The 16,382-nt window shown below is 45.4% G+C and overlaps 2 protein-coding genes across 2 annotated transcripts in view; both read right to left on the minus strand.

The window, feature by feature from the left end:
• The window catches only part of CRYBG2 (crystallin beta-gamma domain containing 2), a 63,599-nt gene extending 59,354 nt beyond the window's left edge, over positions 1-4,245 (minus strand). The window contains exons 1-2 of the mRNA XM_083454670.1: positions 3,255-4,245; positions 1,304-1,391 (exon numbers count right to left, since the gene is read on the minus strand). Of these exons, the coding sequence (XP_083310796.1) occupies positions 1,304-1,391; positions 3,255-3,439 (273 nt within the window). The 5' untranslated portion in view covers positions 3,440-4,245. The remainder of the gene's footprint in view (positions 1-1,303; positions 1,392-3,254) is intronic.
• A 4,964-nt stretch (positions 4,246-9,209) lies between these two features.
• Positions 9,210-16,382, minus strand: part of LIN28A (lin-28 homolog A) — a 47,687-nt gene continuing 40,514 nt past the window's right edge. Inside the window, exons 3-4 of the mRNA XM_083456199.1 lie at positions 13,769-13,953; positions 9,210-10,876 (exon numbers count right to left, since the gene is read on the minus strand). Of these exons, the coding sequence (XP_083312325.1) occupies positions 10,660-10,876; positions 13,769-13,953 (402 nt within the window). The 3' untranslated portion in view covers positions 9,210-10,659. The remainder of the gene's footprint in view (positions 10,877-13,768; positions 13,954-16,382) is intronic.

A 16,382-nucleotide genomic window follows, 5' to 3' on the forward strand; every position in this document is an offset into this window, starting at 1 on the left:
TCATCTTGCTAGGTTAGACTAAAAATTATTCTCCACCATCCAGAACTGGAGGGTAGACAAAGGGTTAAGCACCTTGCCTCTTATGGCTGATTCCCTGCCCCCCAGCCACAAATGAACCACCATTAAGGGAGTAGCTTAATGTTTGGGTTGCTGTATGTGGCACTGTGGGTTAAACCACAGAACCTAGGACTTGCTGATCAGAAGGTTGGCGGTTTGAATCCCCGCGACGGGGCGAGCTCCCGTTGCTCGGTCCCTGCTCCTGCCAACCTAGCAGTTTGAAAGCATGTCAAAGTGCAAGTAGAGAAATAGGTACCGCTCTGGCGGGAAGGTAAACGGCGTTTCCGTGCGCAGCTCTGGTTCGCCAGAAGCAGCTTAGTCATGCTGGCCACATGACCCGGAAGCTGTACGTCAGCTCCCTCGGCCAATAAAGCGAGATGAGCACCACAACCCTAGAGTCGGCCACGACTGGACCTAATGGTCAGGGGTCCCTTTACCTTTACCTATGTTGCTCTATTACTGCTCTTTCTGTGCTATTGTTTTTATTGTGAATACTAATGCTCGTTTTAAAACGCTTTCAGTATATTTTTCACACTGCTTTGGAAAGGTATTTTCTGTTTTGATAGGTGGCCTAGAAGCATTTTCAATGAATAGTCCTATATACATAGATCATGAAGATCATGAACGAAGATCATGGCCACTGGTCCCATCACCTCCTGGCAAATAGAAGGGGAAGAAATGGAGGCAGTGAGAGATTTTCTTGGGCTCCATGATCACTGCAGATGGTGACACCAGTCACAAAATTAAAAGACACCTGCTCCTTGGGAGAAAGGCGATGATCTTCTTCCAGGTTGCTGGAGGGAGATTGAGGGAAGCTTTGGATTCACTGGATCCTGTTTCCCTGACACACCCTTGGAAAAGGGTTGGGGAACAAAGTATGCAAGCCCCTGTTTTTAATTGGTTTGTGGGTTTCAGCCATGCTTTACCTATAATTTTATTTCTGCACTGCTTGGAGATTTTTATGACCTAGTGGTTTACAAGTTTTCTAAATAAATAAACAAACCAGAATGCAGCACTTTTCCCACTTGTGATTCCCAGCAACTGGAATACAGAGGGATACCGCCTCCGACAGTAGAGGTAGAACATACTCATCACTGCTAGTAGCTATGGATATCCTCCATGAATTTATCTAAGCCTTCGCAACATGTCTGCTCAGAAGTAAGTCCCACTGGGTTCGCACTCCTCACAACCTTTCCTGCCCCAAAGAAGGCCCTTCCACAGGTTCTTTGACAGCAGTGGGGCTCACCTTCGATGCTGGCTTCTGTGACCTACTGCAACTAGGGGGCTCCATAACATGCTTCACTTGCACTGAGGTAACATCCTCCTCACTTGCCCTGGAATGAAATCGAGAAAGAAGGATTGGAGCCAGAAGGAAGGTACACAAGAGGCCACAAAGGCTAACCGTCTCTCAGCCAAATAATTGCTTCTGCTTCCCTTTTTCATTGAGCACTTGCCCATCCCAGCCGCTCCCTATATGAGGGGTGGAGATCCTTTTACAGCCCAAGGGCTGCATGCCCTCTTGGGGGGGGGTGTTTCCTAAATTGTGACCCCTTACTCATGCTTTGCTGTTCTTAACTATCACCTGTCCTTGCTGCCACCAGCAAAAAAGGTAATATGTTCTTATATTTGGTATTTGGTGCTTCAAAATATTGTCAACAGATGAGGGCTCAGGTAGTGGTTGCTCTGAGCTGAGAGAGAGGAAGTGAGGGCAAAACTAGAATCTGACGCTAATTGTTCATTGAAAGATGATCCCTACTGAGCTCCCTGGGATGACTCAGCTGTGGCCTGTTTCCTGAAACAGCTCCTGTTGAAATGCAAACAGAGCAGAGGACAGAAGCATATCAGCAAGCTGCAGAGTGGAAAGGAAGGATTGCCGAGGGCTCCTGGACAAATCTCCAATGTCCTTGTTGCTGATTATGACCCAAACGTCTATTTATAAAAAATAAAAAAATAAAAAATGTTGGCATTCAGGTGCACCTGTCATATGTACTTTACTGGATAGCTCACTCAGTAGAGCATAAGACTTCTTAATTTCAGGGTCATGAGTTCGAGCCCCACGTTGGGCAAAAGATTCCTGCATTGCCGGGGGTTGGACTAGATGACCCTCGTGATCCCTTCCAACTCTATGATTCTATCACTGATCTGCAGCTGTTCCCTGCAAAACCTCTGTACAGGAAGTTGACTTATGCCAACTCAGACTATTGGTTCATCCAGCACAGTTATTGTTTGCAATGACTAGCAATGACTCTCCAGGAATTTTCCCCTACCCTGCCTAGAGACTGAACCTGGGACCTTTTGCATGCAAAAGAAGTGTTCTGCATGGGGCTGTCGCAATACATTTTGCAGGACAAACACATTCCATATACAGAAGCAAGCTAGTTTAATGAAGCCAGGACATGCCATATTGCATACATCCCTCTTTTCTTCAAAAGGGGAGAATTGCCTGGAGAAGGCACAGTCAGGGGTCTACCGCCACTGGTCCCCAGTATTTGCTGCCTGAGGCCGTTTCCTCACTTTGCCTAACAGTAGAGCCACTTCTGGCTCTTCCACTGAGCCACAGCCTCTCCCCAGTTATAAACCTATGCATACTCCCCCAACACAGGAATGTGCAGATAACTTCAAAAACACATCTGAGCACTTCATTGTACACATTATATATATATATACGTGGTCTATGTCCTGACAAAGGTGTAAAGGTGAATCTTCACATCTGCACTTGTAAACTGCAACACAGCTCTCCTTTAAAAATTGTGTGTAACTGAATTTCATGATGCAGCTCTCCAACCAATGTTTACAAAAATATATGGGGGGGGGGGGAGTGTTTCCATAAAAATGCATATAATTTATTTAATTATTAGATTTATATACCGCCCTTCATAAGATCTCGGGGCGGTTCACAGAATATTCGTGAAAATGACATATAAAGATGCAATATATTAGGAGATGCTGCTTGCAAAAAAATGTGTAATTAGCCAAAACAAAGAACATACAAAGAACATTGCACTAAAATAGGAATGTTCACAAGGATGCTAAAAAATAATAATCTCCGATTCATGTGGAAATGTAAAAAACTGAATTTAAGACTGGGGGGGGGGGGAGAGAGAGAGAAATTAAGATAACACATGTTGACAGATCCCACCCTCCACATCCTTACTCCTGACCCAGGGACACTTCCAGGCCTATCCTAGTACACTCACCCTTCCGAGGTTCTCTTCTTCCGAGGCCTCATCCTCCATTTCCCTCTGCCGCCTTCATCTCTCGCTCCTGCCAACCTGGGACCCTCATCTTCATTTTCCCGCCTCTGCTGCAGCTCCTTCAAGCTCAACTCACTCCTTGAGAAGAAGCGAGAAAGCCGCCTCTTCAGACCCTCTTTCTTTGCCATGGTGGCAAACTGAGTCCTGACCTCCAGGCCTGAGGGAAATGAACTGCTAGAGGAGGACGGGCTGAGGCTGCTGCTACACCCTGCCTGCAAGCGAAGGCCAGGCGGGTGGCTCTTTCTGTAGCCAGAAGCGCTTTGCTTTTCCACCTTCACACTCCCTCAGCCTGAGGAGGCGGCCCACCTGTTGGGGAGGATCCGGGTGTGAAAGGCGTGACACCTGCTGACAGATCCAGGCGTGCCGCTTTGGGAGCAAAGCCAAGGGCAGGCTCCGAGGCCTACGCTGGAGAGGGGAGCGGTTTTAAGTTCCCGGCTGATATTTCTCCAACTTGGGGGGTGGAGGGGGGCAGTGTTCGCCTTGTCAGGAGCAGCCTAGAGACAAATGTGCCGTTCAGAGCCCCAAAGGAAAGGTGGGGAAGGACTTTGGAGCAAAGGTGCCTGAGGAATTTGAGAGGTGGCGGCTGAGGGATTAGGTCATAATAAGGTTCCAGCAACGGCAGCCGAGAGTAAACAAAGCAGCCACTGGTAACTTATTGAGGAAAAGCTACCGGTTAATTTCTGGGCTCAGGAGGAAGGTGCTGGTATTAACCTTTAAAGCCCTTAATGCAGCCTTTGCCAACCTGGTCCTCTCTGGAAGTTTTTGAACTACAACTCCCATCAGCCCTAGCCTGATGGTCCATACAAAATAGAAAGGAGAATGGGCTCTGGTACTCATTCAGGCCACACACAAAAAAATTTCAAAGTTGTATGTGTTTTAGTGTTAAAAACCTCTTTTGTTTGGTCCTACTACTTTTTCAAGCTAGTTCTGGTCAGATTTTAAGAATGAAGTGTTTTTGAATTCCAAACTTCCAAAGAAGAGTGGAGTTTTTTTTACTCCAAAACGCACATTAATAGATTTGCACTAGCAACCACTGGAGCATGTATGTTCTCTTTGTTTTGGGTAGTTGTTAGCAGTGAGGTTCAAAGTCTGGGGAGAGATTCTTCATGTGTTTGACTGAACATGTTTAGACTCCTTGGCGCAACCAGGAATTCTGCACAACTACACGGACCTGGGGAAAATTCCCCTTCAGAATTGTATGCTCAACTGGAGGAAGTTTGAGGGTGGGGCTGGAACAGACAGGGCACCAAGTGTGGGGCTAGCATGGCACACTTTGGCCACATTCATGCCATAAAATTTAAAGAACCCTAATACTACTTTAAAGTCATGGCTTCCCCCAAAGAATCCTGGGGGCTGTAGTTTGTTATGGGTGAAGATAGTTGTTTGGAGACCCCTACTCCCATCACAGAGCTACAATTCCTAGAGTTCTTTAACTGCCAATTCCTCACAGCAGGGAACTCTTGCTATTTGCAGCTCTGTGAGAATGTGAATCTCCTAACAGCTCTCAGCACCCTTAAGAAACTACAGCTCCCAAAATTATTTGGGGAAAACCGTGACAATAAAAGTGGCATATCAGTACTCCAGATGTATGGGGCAGACTTCCAGTCTCTTCCCACATGCAGTCTTTTGAATGAATAGGGCTTTAGTGTCTTGCATTTTGAAGAAGTGATTATAAATGGGTCAGTTCTTGCACTTTTTTTGGAATCAGAGTCTCTCACAGTGCAATTCTATGCACTCTTAAGTGAGAAGAAATCCTGGTGAACTCCATGGGACTTACTTCTGAAGAGACACACACTTTAGATTGTGCCATTAGTAGCTTTTGTAGGTACCAAATTTCAGGAATGGCAAAGAAACTCTTCACCCCAGCTGGAGATCAGAGATAATGGCTTCAGAAACTCATTAAGTTCTTTAATCAGCTAACAATCCATTATCCTTAGGGCCACTACAAGCTGGACCTTGTCGGATATTCTCAAAGTGGACATTGCTGTGAGAGACTTCTAATGCTCAATGGCTAGTTGTGTGAATCTGCCCAGAGTCAGAGTTGATAATGCCTAAAAAGGCAACACCACTTCCCCAAACGTGCTTAACACAGTCTGTTATTGTGCATTGTGTTCAATGTACGCAAGTCCCACTATTGGCCCACTCACTGTGCTAAAATTAAATGTAATGAATTATGGCAAAGCTTTGCTAAAAACACTTCAGATTCAGATATCCAAACATCCAGAGTTTGCCTACTTCCTTATTTCCCTGCTTGTTTCTGCTTTGCTGGTTGGCGACAGCCATTTTCATGCAGAAACCAGGGTGGGAGGGAGGGAGATTGGATGCACTGGAGAGGAGGAAAGATCAAACAAATCAGGGAGGAGAGATCAGATTCTCTTCCTGATTGGCTGCAGCCATTTCAGGGAGAAACCATTGAAAAAAGTGGAGGGGGAGAGATTAGACAAATCCCAGTTTAGAAATATTTTCAGAGAAATAATGGCAATTGTAGGCTAGTTATGTGAATGCTTGTCTAAATACTGATTTCCATGGAATGCATTGTGCATAGTAAGCAGGACCTGTGTGTAATTGCAAGTACTGTACTGTACAGATGCATGGTGTGTCCAGATCATTAATCAAAAAAACTGAACCTACTCATAACTGCTGAGCCTTTTCCAAAGGAGGTGAGAGGCCAGCGTACCACAAGAGCCTCTCCCATCCTTGCCTCACTTTGCTTAATAGTAGGGCAAATCTTAAACCAATCTCCTACCCTGAGACATGTTCATACTCCAAATCTGCCACCTGAGGTCACTGCCTCACCTCATCTCAAGGTAGGGCCACCTCTGCTAGCAAGCAGACAGCGTTTTCACAAATTGGTCTTGCAGAAGTTTCTCCAGTAAATCCAAGGTTGAACAACCATTAGGTTCCCAAATCTAGCTCTCCAAAATAATTTGCCTTCACCTCAAGGTATGCTTTGCTGAAAGGAAGAGATGCACAGAAAGTTATGATCCATATTCTTTATTGGTTTCCATCGTTTTCCAAAACTGGTACAAAAATGAAAATAGGGGAGGGGAGGGGAATGCAGTCGTGGGGATTTTTGATGTCGCCACCAGACATAATCAGCAGGATAGCTGCTTGCTTGAACAGAGTCCTGCAGCTCAGACATGACCCTCCCCCCCTCTAAAAAGAACCCCACACAGTCACCCTCTCATCCCCACCCTCTCCCACCCATCCACCCACCCGCTTCATAAAAAGTCAAAGAGTTTGACACAAAACAAGCTTTGGTCGCTAGCAGTAAACATGGGAGTTACATTCGTTTTGTCTCCTAGTACACAATCATGTAGCCACGCAAGAAGTCGCCATCATCCCCCCCCCTTCCCACCCCCAATACATTCAGTGCTCCCTATTCCACAGTGACCCTGAGTGCAGACTTGGCACCAGCCTGACTGCAATGCACACTGCTTGCCCCTAATGCATAGTGTCCATCACTGTCTAAAATGGTAATGATATTGCCTATTCCAAGCAGTGATTTATTTGCAAGACCAAGCTGAAGAGTTTTAGAAACCATCTTGTCATTTAAAAAAAAAAGGCCTGGGAGACTGACCTAAAGAATTTCCAAAACCAATTTTGCAAACTAGTGGGTGAAATAAGCTGCAATCAACCCCCCACCCCCGAAAAGAACATTGCTCCTCTTGGCTTGCAGATAAATCACTATTATTTCAGAAGTCCAATTCTCTCATTGGTTGTAGGAAGATATGGGAAATTCCCCCCACCCCTTAACCAGCTCTCATGTGGCAAAGTTGCAAAGTGGCAAGGTACAAAGAGGGTGCCCCCCTCTATGCCCCTCTGGTGCAAATGCCCACCACATGCTTTGGCCATTTCCCACACCCTCAAGTTTGTAAACAATCATCAAAAAGGAAAACTGGAAATAAGCCAGAAAGATTTACATAAGATATTTACACAGGATATCTAAGAGGGGAATAGGGGGGAAACAATGCTACTGTATTTTACTTTATTTTTAAGACGGATACAAAACTAGAAGGGGTAGCATTTTAATCTTTGGACACACTCTAGGGAAGCATCCTTTTTCTTCTGGCAACTCAGAGCAAGCTATATAAACCAATGCATTTGGCCCCATTGACACAAGACACGTTAACCTGAGGTAGATAAGGTAAAGATCCCCACAGCAATTTCAAAACTAACATCCTGTATATTTCACAGCTCCTCGCTGCAATCATTGCAGGAGAAGGAGGGAGAGGGAGGTGGGAAGAGACAGCTATAGGCAAGTGAGTGTTATCCAATATCAGCTTTTTGTTTTTAGTTTTCAAATTCCACTGCATGGCTCTGTAGCAGCTGGTAATGTTGGCCCTCGATAATCAGCCCACAACCAACACTTTCTTCGACTAGCAAAATGTTTGCAGTCCATCCAGTAAGGGAAAGCACGCAGAGCTGCTATGTGAGTTATGATATTTAAGAAAAAACGCTTGGCAATACAGGTAATTTAGAAATGGATGTGCCCACCATAGATAAGTTATTCAAATATACTGGATAGGAAACTCTATCTGTGGGAAATGGCTGATGATCTAGAGATTAACCAACAACCTTACGTGTTTTTAAGGTCCCCCCAAATATCGACCTGTAAATTCACATCTCAGGAAAGCTGGCCAGGCTGATCCCCTTACTCTAGTGTAGAGGTTTAAGAGGCTTAAAAACTTCCAACCTTGAAGAAGCAGCACTTTGCTAAAAGAGTAGAATGCCAGAATTCCTCTTGGGATGCTCTTAATGTGGTTGGACTACAAGAGGAACTCACAAGACTAACTTGGGCATAGGAAAAGGAGAAAAAGCCAGGATGGTATGGAAATCCAAAAGGATTTTGCTGCCTGAACGTATGCGCATAGGAAGAGCCTGCTGCATCAGGCAAATGGCCCATCAAAACCAGCATCCTTTTATTACAAGGAGCCAACCAGGAGAACTGTCTCTCTGTCTTTCCACTCTGCCACCCTGATTCAGCAGCACCCAACATTCCCTTGCCTCACAACAGGGCCTTGTAGGAAGCCACCATGGGCCAAATCATTCAAAATTATGTGTGAGTGCAGTAGCAGCAAGATGCAGATACGGTAACCAGGTGAGGGCAGACAGTGTTAAGAATCTTAAGGAATGGTTGTATATCTGGGAACAGAGAGGGCATCCACCCCCAGAAAGGTGAAATGGGCTTGATACGTAAACTGCTTTTGTTGCCCAAGCTTTATGCATCTGGCTGTGCTGTCCCTGTAGCTCCTAAATGGCCCAAAGGTACAACCCAGAGGAAAGTTCTCCTACCTAAACTCCTTGGGAATGAATAGGAGCTGAGCAGGAGTGTCAATGCACAGGAGAAACTCCCCACTGGATTGTACATGAAATCCATTTGTGAATATAGCTGGGGGCGGACGCAGACAATCTATTCAAATACAGAGTCTAAAAACATCAGTCCACCCACACGCAGCAAGCTACAATTGAAAAACAGAGACTCTTTTGTTCTTTGTGCTGTTAAATGTAACAATGCCCCCCCCCAAAGTTTTTAAGCCACAAGGTTCCAATCTGTTCAGCCCCAGAAGGCTGCTGAGGTTCTTCCATCCCTGAGATGTACAAGAATACCTGAGAAATACATTGCAGTAATCATGTCCTCTTTTTTCCTCTTCTTTTTCTTCCTTTTTTTTTCTCTTAAAGATTAAAATATACAAAAATACAAAACAGAATATTTATACTTTTCTTTAAAAAAAACAAAAGCAATGAACACTGAACCCCGTCCCCCCAAAAACCAAGAAAACAAAGAAAGCAAAAAAGAAAGCAAACCCAAAGATACGTCATACACGCACGTCGTAGTGCAGGTTTCACATCACGGCTTCAGAGCAAAGAGACATCCACCCTCCCTCCCCCATGTGTCTCACACGGCAAGTTAAGCTGTCCTGGGAACGAAATAAATTAAAGGCATCAGTAGGGAAAGCAGGCAGGGGGCAAGGGAACAGCAGCTTTACCTGATGAGTGAAAGTTCAAAAACAAAATGGGAAAGACTCGAACTCAAAACCTTTGTGCTTGAAATTGTCACAGTAGATCCTGCACTAAATTCCCTGTCAGGCTTTTAGGAATCAGAAAGTAAGTGTAAATTTAAAAATGCTACAAACAATACGAATTTAGTGTCCTGTGTTTGTGTTTGTATCTGTTACATTCTAGCCAAGTAATATAAAGCAGGTATGTGGAACCTCTGGCCTGTCAAATGTTGCTGAACTACAACCCCCATCATTCTTGGCTATTGGCCATGTTTGCTGGGGCTGATGGGAGTTGTAGTTCAGTAGCAGCTTCCCACACCTGATGCAAAGCAACACATAGACAACAAAGAAAAGCAAGCCATATTTCCAAGTGTAGGTCTCAGGCCTGGTTTGACAGTTAGGGTAGGCCTTTGGCTTGTGGAAATAATTTCTGCCCACCCCAGCACATGCATTGTTTAAAATGCTCCTTTTACATATCTGCAAACGGGCCTACATTTCCTCAAAAACCTGAGGCCTAAATCTTTCCACTTGGCCAAGATGAGTCCCCACATACATATGGGCAGTAAGAAACTTTGGAGGTGTCCCACACCTGGGCAGGAAACAGAGGCCACAATATTGTATCTGTCTGTGGTCCCCAAGGGTAGGAAATTTAGATGCATTATTTAGAGCAGGGTCCTGAATAAACCCTTAATTCAATAGTGGGGAACCTGCAAACATTCAGATGTTACTAGAACCCAGCTCCCATCAACCCCAGCTAGCATGGCCAGCGGTCAGGGATGATGGGAGCTGTGGTCCATTTACATCCCAGGGGTCACAGAATCCCTATCTGTGCCCTAAAGTTCTGACTTAAGTAGAATGTAACAACTGCTTTCTCTGCCTGGCCCACTCCCCACAACATGCAACCACATGAGAACTGGAGGCAGCTGTTTATTCCTGACAACTTTAACCTGTGCAAAAATCAAAAATCAACCCACCCCTGAACCAGATTTCTCAGCTGCTTTTTTTTTTTTTTTTAACCCTCAAAATTTTATTTGGATTGCTGGAGAAAGCAAAAGTGAGAAAGGAGCAGCTGCTTCCCCATTTCCCAGAACTGAACAATCGGGGACAGGATTTGCAGAACTCCTCCCCATGCTGAAACAAGGGGAGGAGGCTGCGTCAACATTCAGCTTTCACTTTGCTGAAGTCTTACACGTTTTCAGAGCTGCTGTTCTCCTGCTAGGTGCCTGCCTTCCCTACGCCTGGAGGCAGAGGCTATTGACTGTTCCCCCCACCCACCCACTCTTTTTTTGCCAACTCGATGCCCTGAAGCCTGTTGATCCGGTATATTCCCTACTGATTTCCCAACATCATTCCCTGGTTTCAGGAACAAGGGGTGAGCTGTGCATGTCCTCCTCCTCCTCCCGGAGGTAGGCGGGCTTTCCCTGAGAACTGGGCGACTGCTGCGTTTTGACGGGGCAGTTGGCCACCATGTGAGCAATGCTTTGGCAAAAGTGGCATTTCTTTGGTTGTGGTGGGAGCTTGCATTCTTTGGCGTGGTGATCCAGGCCGCCACAGTTGTAGCATCTGAGAAAGAGAAAAGATACGGGGAGATGAGGCGCAGGAGAGGTTCAATTTGTTAAAAGATCACAAGAAGCCTTCGGCCTTCTCTTTTCAAAAAGAAAGACAGCACCTTTAAGCCACAAAACCCACATTAATTTACGTACAAGTTCTAAGTGCTCTGGGTCCAGGATTCTCAAGAGTAAAACAACCACAATGTAAAAGAATTAATAATTTCAAATCCTTTAATAAACCAAACTTGGAAGCAGAATGCATCATATACAGTTGTACCTTGGTTCCTGAACGGCTTAGTTGTTGAACAAATTGGCTCCCGAATGCCGCAAACCCGGAAGTAAGTGTTCTGGTTTGCGAGCGTTTTTTGGAAGCCAAACATCCAACGCGGCTTCTGCTTGAGTTCAGGAAGCTCCCGCAGACAATCGGAAGCCACACCTTGGTTTTCAAACAGTTTCAGGAGTCAAATGGACTCCCAGAACAGATTACACTTGAGAACCAAGGTACCACTGTAATTGCAGAGTTAGAAGGGACCCTAAGGACCATCTAGCCTATGGGTAGGCAAACTAAAACCCGGGGGCCGGATCCGGCCCAATCGCCTTCTAAATCCGGCCCGCAGACGGTCCAGGAATCAGCGTGTTTTTACATGAGTAGAATCTGTACTTTATTTAAAATGCATCTCTGGGTTATTTGTGGGGCATAGGAATCCGTTCTTTTTTTCTCTCCAAAATATAGTCCGGCCCCCTGCTGAAAAAGTTTGCTGACCCCTGAATTCTATCCCAAAGTTGTCCTATACAGGGATAGAACCTGCAACCTTGGCATTATCACCACCATGCTCTAACCAACTGAGCTATCCAGTACAGTTCTCTCCAATTTAAGCATACAATAATTACAGCACACACCATGTGTATCATGAGTGGAAAGTACACATGAACGCCACTAGGGGGCAACCCTGCTCTGCTATCACACTGTTGACAGCTACTTAAGGTCTCCTGCGGAAGGCAAGATTGATACAGTGATGAATCCAGAGTAGAGTCCCTAAGACAGTTGGATGGTGCCTTGTCCGGTTCCTTCTGGTAACTCCTGAAGCCAAGCTGGTGCCAAACGTATTGCTCTGTTTTCCTTTGGACCTTTTCAGCAAGGCCAAGCGGGTGGTGGGGGGGTGGCTTGCTGTATGGGCAACCCAGGACCTCCATACACTCTGCTCAGGCTTGTGCCCAGGGAGGTCACTAGGGTGCTGCTAATGCAACGCTTTGACTTCACCCCCGGAGGCACACTCCATTGTCTCTTGAGAAACACGGATGCCAACAATGTTCATCTCCAAACACAGGAGGGCATTCCTCATGAGGAGGCGTACAATTCACTGACAAAGAACATGCTTTTCATGTATGCATCCAACCCAAGCATATTTCCCTGCCATATGCATTTAAAAGAATTCCGGGTTGCAAGATCTTAAGCTGCTGACATTCAAAAGCAGTCAAGTCTGCACAAAGCAGACAAATGGCTGAACTCAGCCTTCCCCAACCTTCAGGTGTTTTGGATAATGACTCCAATCAGACCCAGTCAGCATAGCCCAGGGTCAGGGACGATGGGAGTTGTAGTCCAAAACACAGATCCATATTATGGTGGTGTCTCTTTTCTTTTACTGATTTCGCTGTGCAAAGGGGAGGGGGGGGTCTTAGGGGAAAAGAGACCGATCACGGCTCCATCCTGCAAACACACGTCCGCAGAACAGGAGCACCAGCCCGTGCTATTCAGCCCCTGGGTGCTTCTGACCTCTGACCTTTCACTTTTGAGTTTTTTGCCCTTTCCTGGGAAATTTGCATCTGCCATTCATTTAAAAGGCTGAGGGAAGCCCCTAGCACAATGTAAAGGCTGCTGCCCAATCCCTGTCCAGAGGAGGCGAAAGCCACTCAAGCTCTTTTGAGTTGCTTGGGCTCCGGCCTTAAAGTAACAAACTCTAGCAAGGTAGCATTCTTGATGCCTGCTACTGTACTGTGGGGAACGGCCCTTTAATTGTAGTGAGGGCAGGCAGGCAGGCAACCAGCCAGGTTGGACAGCAGCTGAAGGTCCTGGAAGCCACATTGCCTCTTTGCCACTCTCCCTATTGGGCCTCTGGGCACTGATTTTTAGCAGCAAACAGTCTGCGCTGCCACTTTTGAATGGGAGCAAAGCTTGGCTCCCACCTGCAGTGGACAACCACCAACTAAATTTGCCCCAAACGCAATCCACGGCCCATAGATCTATTAAATAGATTCCATAGATCTATAGCCCAGGACTCTGGATGTGTGTGTGTGTGTGTGTTTGTGTGTGTGTGTGTGTGTGTGTGTAAAACCCAGCATGCCAAGAGGCTCACAAAGTCTGTCCTGAGGTCTCAACCTGCTTTGGGAAGGGGTCTCAGGTTTGACCAAGGACAATCCCGAGACCCACCCTCCCCAAAATGTGTTTGGGGGAGGAAGCAAAATAGATGTCTTTGTTGCCTCACAGTAGTGGCTGGTATGGAAACCAGGCCTCTGTAGGACTGGGAAGATTAGGCCTTGCTGGGGAGAAACCCTAAACAGCCTGGCTTGGGATTTCTCTTTCTCTTCTCATGCCCGCTGCTTGAAGAATGGAAGGGAACGGTTTTTCTCTGGAGAATGCATGGATGGAAAGTTCCTCTGATGCAAGAAACAATTGATTGCTGATTTTGAAAGATGAACTGAATATTGGGACTTTTGGAATCGTTAGTAATAGTGCACTGGATTTGTTTTTTGCTGTGGTCACATCGGTACCTTACATTGAAAGCACTGTTATACCACTGTGTCTTCTCCCAAAGTATATTGGGAACTAGTTGGTTAAAGGATGCAGAGCACCCAAGGTCTCATAAGCACAGCAGCTGCTTGTTTCCTTGCTTGTGCCAAGCCTTACCTATCTCCTTTCGGCCTGCGCTTCTGGAGGTTTTTCCCCTTTGGTCTCCTCTCGCTGCCGATGCAGAACACGCCCCCTGGGCCGGTGACTCGGATGGACTCCAAACCCTTGCAGGACTTCTTGAAGGTGAATTCGACTGCCTCTCCTTCCTTCAGGCTGCGAAAGCCTTCCATGTGGAGCTTGCTCTGGAAGCCACGGGGAAAACTGTCTTTGATTTTGTTCCCTGGTTCTCATAAATTAAGTTTAATGTTCCCATCAATGCATAACCCCATATTTTATCATACCATTCTTTAACAGTAGCTGATGATCATTTCCCTGCATATACAATTATTATTATTATTATTATTATTGGCTTTGTGTCAGGAAATTGGATATAGAATTGCTGTGAGACATTCTGGTTTTGCTTGAAACATATTAACATGGTTACTCTTCTAGAACTCATTCAGGCCTAACTCAAACTTCTGCTTTATAGCACATTTGCAGAAGAACCCAGGACAATAAGAAACAGAAAGCATGTGCCAGAGAACACATGCACACACGCACAGAGATTTCAACTAATTAAAACTCAATCAGCTACATTGAAAGTCTCCATTGAACCACTGTGCTTGTAACATCTGCAGAGTGCCCCGATCAGGTCTCTAAGGGTCATCCTCCAGCGCTTGCTCCGATTCATTTCTCAGCAATAAAAACGGATCGATAGTTGTGTATGTGTGTGTCCCTGGAGTGCTCAGTTTGCCATTGTGACATCACACCTCCTCCCTTTTACCTTTGATAGAGAAACATTTGTTGTTTAAATCCTGAGTTCCACAACCGTTTTATCTAAGGTGACATAACCGTGGAACTTCCTAAGTTTTTCACAAGGAGAAGACTTTTCCACTGTTGCCAAAATAAAGACTCTGCTAGTAAAAAAAAAACCACCCCAAAGTGAGGTAGTGTAATCTGGGTCCCATCTGCACTGTATTTTTTAAAGCAGCATCATGCCACTTTTAACACTCATAGTCTAGGGTTGCCATATTTCAAACAGTGAAAATCAGGCAGAAAAGTTCTTGAGTGCTTTTTTTTGCCCTTTGCCAAAGTTGTTGAGGTTTCTTAGCAAATTCATATGGAACCATTAGTGTTCCCCCCAAAGAGTCCTGGGAACTGTCTCCTACAATTCCCAGAGTTCCCTGGGAAGAGGGACTGTTAACCACACTGAGAACTGTAGCTCTGTGAGGGGAATAGGGGTCTCCTAACATGCTCCCCATACAAAAGATGGAAAGAATGAGGGTGAGAGATAGCAAGTGAGGTTATGGTTAAAATTAGATTAGCACTGGAGAGTTATTCGTTCACACTCCCTATTGCTATCATAATCAACAGCAGCAACAGAGCTAAAATACAGTGTGTGGTTAATTATGGTGTAAAGTGCCATCTCAGGATTAAATGGAGCCCTATGGTCATTTTCAATCTGATTTGGGGAAAGTGAAAATAATATATTTCCACCTATCCTGTGTTAACCATTTCCAATACTTGTTGAAGTAGTTCCCACTATCATTCCTTAGACAGGCCATCTGCTGTACACAACAGTTCCTTAGAACAGAAGGGTGGTTTTTTTAAAAATAATAATAATGAATGGAGCATGCTCACCATTCATGAGTTGCTCGGTAACCTAGATCATGTGACTGCACTTAACTTCCCTCTGGCCTAGTTGCAGGGAAAGCCCATATTTAAAAATGGTGCAGAGCCATTGTGTTGATTGGCCATCTCACAGTCAGTGTCTGCTCTCTCCCCTCAAAGCAGAGAGTATTTAATTATCTTCTTCCGTATCCTCTCTGCTACCAACAAGCATTGGCCCCTCGGCCATTCTAAATGCACAGAAACTTTGTTTGTTTGCTAATTCAATAAAATGCAAGTGTATTAAAGGTAAAACAAAGTAAGACGCAGGCTGATAAAGTTATTCCAAGAATGAAGCTGTGATAAAGAAGTCACATTTAATTTGCAATCCTAAACACTGGACACAGTGGGGCTTACTTTGCACTAAACATACATAGGATGTGCAGTTGTTTTAACACGTTTTTTGCTAACCTGGTGCCTTCCAGATGTTTTGCACTATAACGCCCATCAGCCTTAACCCACATTGCTTTTGTCTGACTGAAAGGTGTGCTTGAGCTCTAAAAATGCCTCCTGCTTTGCTGGATGGAGGGGAGAGAGGGAGTGCAGAAACACACCTTCCATACATAGGTAAAGTTAAAATCCATTCCTCTTCCCTCTTTTGTCTCTGGCCCCACTCACCCCTGGGATGTGGCCCCCAGAAGTTGCCCAGAAGGGAATGCAGCCCCCAGACTGAAAAATATCCCCCTTCCATGATTTGCAATCATTGCACCCACAGAAGCAACTGGGCAAACCACCCAAATGGAATGAAAACTGTGGGCACCTTGTGCTAGTTCAAAGAGGTGCATTCAAGTCTCACCTTTGGTATGGCCTCACCACATAGACCTGAGCATGGGTGTCCAGAGGTAGGGGCAAGGGGGCAAGCACCCATCACCCCAGGCAAACCATAACCCACAATTGCCTGCTTTAACTGTTGTTTTTTACAGAGTAAAGCTCTAGTATTTGTGGAACCTGAGATGGGAGGCAA

This window comes from Podarcis tiliguerta (assembly GCF_965153285.1).
Source record: "Podarcis tiliguerta genome assembly, chromosome: 8".
Lineage (NCBI taxonomy): Eukaryota > Metazoa > Chordata > Lepidosauria > Squamata > Lacertidae > Podarcis > Podarcis tiliguerta.